The 9,528-nt window shown below is 39.9% G+C and overlaps 1 protein-coding gene across 1 annotated transcript; it reads right to left on the reverse strand.

Moving 5' to 3' along the window:
- Positions 1-2,388: 2,388 nt before the first annotated feature.
- Positions 2,389-7,130, reverse strand: LOC139468758 (G patch domain and ankyrin repeat-containing protein 1-like). The gene is made up of 2 exons (XM_071250889.1): positions 6,855-7,130; positions 2,389-3,561 (listed from the first exon to the last, which is right to left on the reverse strand). The coding sequence occupies exon 2, from the start codon at positions 3,541-3,543 to the stop codon at positions 2,389-2,391; it is 1,155 nt and encodes a 384-aa protein (XP_071106990.1). The 5' UTR covers positions 3,544-3,561; positions 6,855-7,130.
- Positions 7,131-9,528: the final 2,398 nt, after the last annotated feature.

Genomic DNA, 9,528 nt, shown 5'->3' on the forward strand with positions numbered 1-9,528 from the left:
CCTTTGATAGTATATGGCTCCGAGATAAGTGGGTTTCATAAAATGGAAGCTGTCGAGAAAATTCAGTTATATGAGTGTAAATCTTTTTAAATGTTATACATAAAATAATGCTGTTTCGGATTAAAGTGGTAGATTTCCCCTCTATGTAAATGCAATGATGAAAGCGTTTAAGTACCACGTTATCAAATATGCCATGTACACGCTTACTCAAGACATGGCACAATATGTTAGTCTTGTATGACAGTAATGGTCAAACTGACTGGGTCACAAACATAAGACTAACACCGTTTCTCTTGGTTTCAGAAATGTATGGCTTTCACAAGCTCCAGGAAATGATCATGTATTTACACTTATGCTTACACAACACTAAAAGATAATTTCCAACAGTTATTGGTCAGTGCTTTACAACAGAGTTAAGAAATGTCATTCAATACCCAATATACCATAACTTTAAACTATGAAGAGTAGTTAACTTGTATACATATTTGTAAATGTCGCACATGTTTATCTCTATTTAGATGCTGTTCACATTGGCTTGAAAATGAAACTGGCAGAAGAAATTGTGGAAGACAAATTTCATTTTCTGCATGTGTGTCCTGCATTTGATCATTTACGACAGATTCATATTCTAACTTTATATCATATACTTCCGAATATTAGAAATAATGCTTCTTCTACAAATAGAAATTTGATTCTTTCTAAATGCTTATACTACTGCAAACAAAAACGAGCCTGTATATTGTCAAAAAAGAATTCTGGTTGGTCGTTTGTCTCTCCTCCCTTTCAAGGGCACTGGGTGGCACGGGTGGCCCAGTCGTCTAAGGCGCCGCGATTCGCTGTGCAGAGTTGCGTCCCTTGAACACGCCAGGAACCTGATTGAGGGTTCGAAACCCGGTTCGCACACCGATTACATTTGTAGGTTTGTCGGCACCATACTCATGCTCGTAGGTTTCATCGAAGTGATAAACGTCTGAGACCTGCATCACTTCGGGGCTTTCCTCCAACATTAAGCTGACACGCAGCGATACAACTGGAATATTGTTAAAAGCGGCGTTAAATCCAACTCACTCACTCACGGGCACAGTCTATGTTTCGATACTTCTGATCGTAGGATAATCTTGGTCAACCTGCAGAATCTCAGTGAATGTGTACATATATGGATTCCTTCCCTCGAGACGATTTGTTGGCGTTGACCCACTGCTCAGTGACATATAATTGTGCTTTGTGACAAAGTCTTCTTTGGTTTAAATGATGGTTGGGCATCCTTTTTGGGAACACGTCTGGTCTTAGACAAGAACTTGTATCCGGCAAATCCCAAGGGCCGATTCCTGTTTGACTTAAGAATAGACTGTAAATCAACCTGCAAGTTTGCCACAGTGGAAAACTGTTTCTTGTCTGCAATTCCTTTATGATTACGTTCACTCACTCATTGACATGCATTTTAAGAGGATTCATTTAGTACAGTGTATGTGAATAGTGTTCACTAATCAGTTGTGTTGTTATATTTTGTGAGATATTCCCCAATTAGTTGTGTCATATGTGAGATGCCTCCCTTGATCCCCTATTGTCTTACCAATCACCACTCTCGGGTGAATTTGTACCCGTAACACTAGGTGCTGGACAAGAAGGAAGACGCTCAATAAAACACCAGGCAAACTTGGGGCCATGCCGATCTTGAAATTCCGCTGGGTGTCAAGCACTGGTAACCCGTTTTAAACCCAGTAAGGGGAATCCCCTCAGTGCCTAAATGTTTCGTTTAGGGGACAATTTTGCCTCTTGTTTTTATCTTCCGTTTTACGATATTTTCCATTTCAAATTTAATTTTAGTCAACTGATTGTATTCTGCAACGTTGCAATGTTGACTTTACTTGCCCTTTTAAAATGTAGTAACATGAAAAAAGTAAGAGTATGTGAAGATCAAAGATTAAAGCTGGGTCAATAATCCAAATTCCACATCATACATTTTTTTCTGGAAAATAAATATTTTCTTCCTCAGCAGCTGCACCAGGTGATTGATTGCATGATGATACAAATCCAACTCATGAAAAGAAATAAAGATATTTTCCTTTTTATATCCCTGTGATAATTTGATGTTCCTAAACATGCGGGAGTACCAAACCATTTGTTTTGAAACCTATGTATGAATTTTTCAATGTTACATATTCAGCGTTCAGTTAAGGTTTCTTGTGGGAGCTTGTCATAATGCCACCATTCAATTCCCAACAATTGGTGAAACCCATTCTCAGTGTACCACTGTGAATTGCCTGTAAACTCTCTACAAGAGATGATTATACAATTATTTTAAAAAGAAATAAACACCACACTTCACTCACCATGGAGGAAACAACTGAAGAAACAGTGGAACAAGGAGGGTTTTATCTACGTAGTTTAATCAGAGTTCATATATCGCCTTAAATTTCTCTCCCACTCTTTATCTTTCCGTTCCCGCCTCTTGATGGCTCGACGGGACTGTGACCTCAACGACTCTCGCCTCTCCCCACGCGGCTTTACCGTTGCAACAGCTCGAACATCCCGCGGTGGGAAATGAGTCACTCTGGGCGTGCTCTTTTGTTCACCCCCGAGTCCCTCACGGTTCCTCTTCAACACAGTTTTTACTGGGTACTTTTGGCCCTCTTCTCGAGGTCCCAGACCTCGATCTGCATTCCAGCCACTTCTCAGCATCATCTGATATCCAACATTGGACTCTGAGATGAGGTAGCTTGGCTTCTTAGGTTTTAGTTGACAGTTAAACAAATGGACCGTGGAGGTTTTGTGAGAGCGTTCTGTCCCTTCAGAAAAATGTCTTTTACAAATTTCACAGAAAAAACCTTCCTCATTTGTGACTCGTTGGTTGGAGCTTGATCCATCATCGGAAAATTGAAAGTCAGCTATGGTATCATCAATGAGCTTCACAATACTGCCATGACCAACCTTATTAGCCAGATCCCTGGCTGTCCTCCCCTTCCTCTCACATAGACCCCAGTCTGCTCCAAGGCCAAGGAGGATCTGAACCACCCTCATGTGGCCAGCATAGGCGGAGCACATGAGAGGCGTCCACCCATACGGGTCCTTAACATTGATATTAGCCCCGGATGTTGCAGCCTGCTCTACACCACGTACATCACCTTCCTGACTCTTGTGCAGCAGCCGCAGCTCTAACCGTGTCATCTTCATGTCACTATCTCTCGAGATGCTTGAGACAGACATTTGTTGAACATTTGAGACTGAATGTGCATCGCTAACATTACATTGGTCATCAGATTTCTCCCTAGAAACACAATTTGCTACAGATCGATTCACAGTATTTGTTTGTTTAGCTTTTGAGTCACATATTTTTGTTCTCTTGGTCTGCTGTGAAGAGGTTTTTGGAACATGAGGAGTTGTCTCAGAAATGACAGCTTCATAAAAGCCACGCACATCCTCCCCACACAATGGGGTGTGTCTGTCTCTGATCTTAGATCTCCCATTCCAGTTCCTGGCTGACGAGCCTCTCTCATTACTGTGCACAAACTCAATGAGAGGCTCAAATCTTGGATTTGCCATGGTGTAGTACAGCCGATTCTGTAAAAGAAAATGTACATGTTTGTTAAGGTATGATGACGATCATGACGACAAGATTGAACATTTCTTATTACATGCGACATTATGGAAGAGTTATGGTATCTAATACAGGGTTATGAGACATACAATGTACTATATTCCGATTACAGAGGGATGCAGAAATGTATAGCTGGTATGATTATTTAAACTAATCAAAATTAAACTGCATGTTAAAATTAATTAACATATTCTGGTAAGAAATACATGCATTTTTCAGGGTGTCAATGGTTGATTCTCTTCAAGCTCACAATAAAATCCCTGTCTGTAATAGGGTAAAGAATTCCTATGCAAATTACAATGATATGACATTCAATAAAATTCCTATCTGTAATACAAGATTGCATGATGGCCCCATTTTGTATAAATTGTAACACCAAAGGTCACAGTGCAAACCAAAACACCTGTCCAAACAAACAACAACACATTCTTAAACTCAACAAAAACATACACCAGACAGACCTACCAAAACCTGCAATCATACCCCAATACATACCTCACACGAAGAATTCATTCCACTTCAGACCAAACGCTAGGCTCTAGAATTGGTTCCTCCCATTCCCTTCCCCCAAACCATAAAGACAAAAACCTTAAACAAAACAAATACCCACCTCTTGACTTCTTGACCCACCTCCACACACACAGACATCGTAGCTGACATACATCCCCCAGGCCCCAACAAACCCAACACACAAATAAATACACCCTACCCACCCAAATCCATACCCCGGCCTCGACTATAGTCAATACACAGGCCCAAACCCAACTTAAATCCACCCTCCCCATACCAATACCACCCTACCATCTAGGGCTGGGACGAGTCCAAATTTACTACCCGGGTACCCGACACCCTATCATCCTACCCTACCCCGGTAATCACTGCAGATCTCAAGAGTTGGAAACAAAATGTCTGATTGGTAATTGTTTTACCACAGCCCTGGCCAAACACTATTTAGATACATGTATCAAACAATCAGATCATGCGTTCACTGAAGTTGACTGAAGCTTTATCTTTACTCAAACATTTTCAAGTCCAAAGGAATGTGTGCATCGTCAGAAAAAAATGCGTAAATTAGCAACTTGTAGTGTAACCACTGAGCCATAGTGAGTTTTTGTCATTAAAACAATATATCACGTGACTAACCACGGGTGCGGGTAGTCCTGTGGGTACCGGGGTCCTACTCAGGACCCACCTGACCCGAGTACTACCATCCCCCATCACTACCCACATTCCCAACAGCACCACAGCCACCCAAACTCCCATACAACCATAACCCCACTCACACTACCCAGCAAAAGCAGAAAACAATTCCTAGCTAACAAAATTCAAAACTTAAAAACACCATCAGCAACCATAACCATAAAAAAAAATTAACAACACAAACAAACTCAAAGAGTTCATAGCAGCTGCCCTCCTCATTAGACAACTCACTGCAAAAAAATACCATAGCCCTGCTCACAAGTCAAAAGTCTACCAAACATCTTTTGCCAGCTTCCTAAATGCCACCCACAGCTTAAAAATAAACTAAATCATATCACCAAACAGCACGATGACAAATATCGCTAGCTATATCAGCAGACCTACATGAAGCAAAAAACTAAATCAATCCAACTTTCTTATAATTTGAATAATTTCTAATAACAGAAAATGCAATCACTGCCACTCCCTGGAGGACCTTATTCATGTTTGTAACAGCTGTCCTGTCTATAAGACCTTTCACTCTCCACTCTATCAGCCTATCCCTTCTCACAATAAAAACAACATTTCTCTACTCTTCAGCCCCTTTAACCCTCCCAGAATCTCCAACACTATCATAAAATTCATCCACAACACTAACATCACAGAAATATTTTAGACCATCTCAAATAAACCCTGCCCTAAACTTATCTGAAATAACAACAATATTATATTAAGGATCGGGATCAAGATTTCCAGAGTGGATGGTCTTCTAAAAGTTAGTAAAACATACTAATCACCCACATCCATACCACTAAAACAGAACCCTGAAAACCAGCTCAGCCACCAATGTCAAGGACAACCACCACATACTCACTCGCACGAGGCCACACAACCCCAAACAACTGCATTACCTCGCCTCCCTGACTCCCCTGCCAAAGTTTCTAGACTTAAGCTAGGCTTTACCACCATTTTACTTTATTTAGTAGGCCCTCATATAGTTAAAACAGCTTAAACTGTTTTATATCATTATATCCCTCTATGCTTTATATTTATTTAAGCTACACTGTGACATTATTATTATTATCCCATTTAATTTAAACTTTTCTATCCTTTTTTTGCCCCCTTCTTCTCTAATATACCCACATTTATATATGTATAAATCTTACTTAATTACTTATACTTTTACCCCCAACATTTACAGTTTTGGGGGTATGTTGGTTTATCTTTATTAAGCATATTATTTATTATTCAACCCCACCTACCCCATCAATGAAATACAGGGCTGTGAAGTCAACGTAAAACCCCTAATGTAACACTGTTACAAATACAATACCTGTGAAGTGTTCAGTGCATGAAAACAGTTGGAAAACAACAGCTTGAAGAAATCTTCCCAGCCTGGAGATTGTACAAGGTAGGCGACCAAACACCATCTGAGCTGCTGAACATATGCGCTTCAACCATGGACCAAGGTTTTAATGTGTGATATGGAACTGTGATATTGAACTGTGTTATCACTTGTGTAGTACTGAGTCCATGCTGAATTAAGATATACATAAAGTGTGTGTAGCAGGGCGTGGAGTCATCCCACAGATGACATCCTTACCTTGTCAGCTTGCTGACGGGGTTAACCTCTTTGGTCATGTGGACAAGGCGTCCGACCTGTGATCAGAAAGTCCATGGTTCGAATCCCATCACGGGACTCGGAAATTTAATGGCCGCTACATGTGCATATGGTGTTATGAATTGTTATACAAAGTATATAACAATACAATTAATGTGACACAATACTTGAAGTTGTCTTCTTTACTTTCTCTGTCAGTAATGACTTTTTTGTGGCCGTTTTGACTGTGGGTTGTGGCCGTTTTCACTTGACCTTTAAAGGCCGTTCTGACATGTGGCTGTTTTGACCCGCTCCCATGAGAATTCCACTTTGTTTCTTTCTCATGTCTGTCTGCAGTGCGTACCATGAACAACACAATCCTACATCTGATTCAGATGTTCAAACATTTGATAATTATTCTCCCCTCAAAAAATATATACTATTAAAAGGATTGAGCAGCAATGCATACATATATACCTTTTGGAGGGGGGATACGGGCGGAAGTCTTTCCTATTATTTTGGATTTTAGCTCGCCCACCATTTCCTCGATCATGTCAATGGCATCAGGTTGCCAAAATGTTCGCTTGAAACTCTTGTCATCTGCATGATCTAGACCCATATAAAATGACAGATCTAAAGGGTTCAAATAGAAGATCTAAGTATAATATACGTCACCATACCAGATCGTTTGGAGAAAATCTTTTTAGCGAGTTATGTTGGGACCTTTTGTAGCCGTCATCGCGGACCACTCAACGAGGGTCATTCGTTTGAAAACTGGGGTCTTGTCTACCTAAACTTGTAGGCGCTGAGTTGGCGAGACTGGGCTCCTTCCTACCTTTCCACTATAGTTGACAGGCGGCGGCCGATTTGTCAGTCTCGAATGCAAGAAAAAAGCAAAAAAGCTTGTTTGTGAAGTAAATGTGCTCTCGACAAAATTAACATTAGCAGAGCAAAGATATTGGCAATTCGGGGGTTCCGTCCCGTCCTCCAGCAAAGTCGTCAATCGCTTTGTCAATTTCCTCGTGGATGTGGAGGAGTGCCAAAGATCGAGCTCATTCTTGCGTTGGCTATTGTTAACCTGAGGTATGTCTTGGTCTGCCTCATTGCGCTAAACGAACGTGCTGTAGTTGCAGAACTCACTGGCATTTTGTCCAGGGGTTGCACTGCTCCGATAAACCATCTTCCACTAAAATTCTAATGTGCGTAAAGATTCTGATTATCAAGTTAGACAATAAAATAGCATGATGTTCGACCATGTAGATTTTTAATGAATAATTTAAGGCATAGATGGTAATTTAAGTTTTACTTATTGTTTTGAAAATGTGCATTTTTAGGTCTAAAACTAATTGTACATGTGTTTTTTCTCAGGTGTAAGCAGTTGCTTTTCTGCTACATTGGTAGTATCGCCCCTGCATTTTGGATACATACAAGATCTACTGTTCAACATCATACATAGGCCACACAATACTTGAAACTTCAATCTAATGTTTGTTTGACCGTTGTTTACATAATGAAAATAAAGAAATTGACAAATACCGTGTCTCCATCTTGCTTACTTTTGGGAAATGAAATATAAATGTTTAAAACTGAAGCAAGTATTTCCTTAGAAGTGTAACATTCGTTCAGGTAATTTCGTATGAACAGGTTATGGACAGCCACATCATTTTATCTTGTAGCTAAAACTGATATGTTTCTTTAACAGAACTGATACTGATTTTTATAATTATATGTACACATTATTAGAAGGAGAATGTAACTGTATTCAAAAAAAATATTTTTTTCGTTTGGGTGACAGAATATTGATGTTAGATGCGCTTAATACTCCTCTTGTCTTGTATACTTTAATGACGTTTCATCAGTTCTTAAATATTGACTTCACAATCTATTACATTTTATACTATGAACTAAAAATAGGCCAGATGTTTATTAATTAATATCACAATGTCGTCTCCCTCGTCGTCAAAGACATATATAAATATAGCCATGACGCCAAGCAAAAACAATATGTAATTCAGTACATTTAATGATAACACCTTTAGTCAATCCAATAATGATAACTGTGCAACATTAGTCAAATTACACGTACACAATCGGGAGTTTGAATCTAAATACTAATTTACATTTAAATAGGGCCACCCATTTCGCTTTTACTATATTCATAATTTCCTATGAGGTGTGATGATACCTAAAAGTAAATGGTTTTAATACTGAAATTTGTGTTGAAACAGTTTAGATTCCACGTAAAGGAAACAATTACGGGAACTTATTGATTTGATCCATTGCATATTATCAAGAGAGACGAGGTACAATGACCAGGTTCTATTCGCACTGCGGAGCTATGCCACGTTTCCTGTGCGTGTGAGCGGCACGTGTGGCTCAGTCGTCTAAAGCGCCGGAATTCGCTCGGCAGAGTTGCGTCCTTTGGGCACGCCGGAAACCTATGGTTCGCCCCGATTATGTTCCTAGGTTTGTCAGCACGATACCCGTGCTCGTGGGTTTCACCAAAGTGGTAAACATCTGAGACCGGCGTCATTTCGGCTTTGATCCCACATTAAGCTGACAAGCCGTGATATAACTGGAATAATGTTAAAAGCGGCGTTAAACCCAACTCACTCGCTCACTCACTCTGCGTGTTTATATCACTCACTCATCTTTTGAAGTCATAGCGGAAAGAAGAAGCGAAAAAGGCTTCTATTTTAAGGCATTACAAAATCTTTGGCAACACTATGCACTGTCTTCTTTTTAAACCAGTCCTATATGTGAAATCTCTGCAAAATTTTGTCGTCAAAGGTACACCCAGTGCCGCGCGATCTGAATCCTTGCGCAACGTTCACTTTTCCGAACTCATAAAAATGTGCGTCAAAAAAGATCTCGGCATCGGTAATAAGGACGTTAATTGCGCGTTCATAACTGTTAGAAAACAAACGCGATTATTCTGAAATCAGAACAGATTAGCCCAATGCAAGCCTTTTGGGGCGCTTTACATATTGTTTTGCATACTTATATAGATATTCTACTACAACTGCGACAGTGGGGTGCATGATAAAATATATATATTTATACTTATTGTTTTGCACAATTATATAGATCTATGTTCTTCTACAACTGCGACGACCCGTGAAGATCCGGGGTAGAATAGGCTTCCGCAACC

This window comes from Haliotis cracherodii, unplaced genomic scaffold, assembly GCF_022045235.1.
Source record: "Haliotis cracherodii isolate W230 unplaced genomic scaffold, xgHalCrac1.p SCAF_2, whole genome shotgun sequence".
Classification (NCBI taxonomy): domain Eukaryota; kingdom Metazoa; phylum Mollusca; class Gastropoda; order Lepetellida; family Haliotidae; genus Haliotis; species Haliotis cracherodii.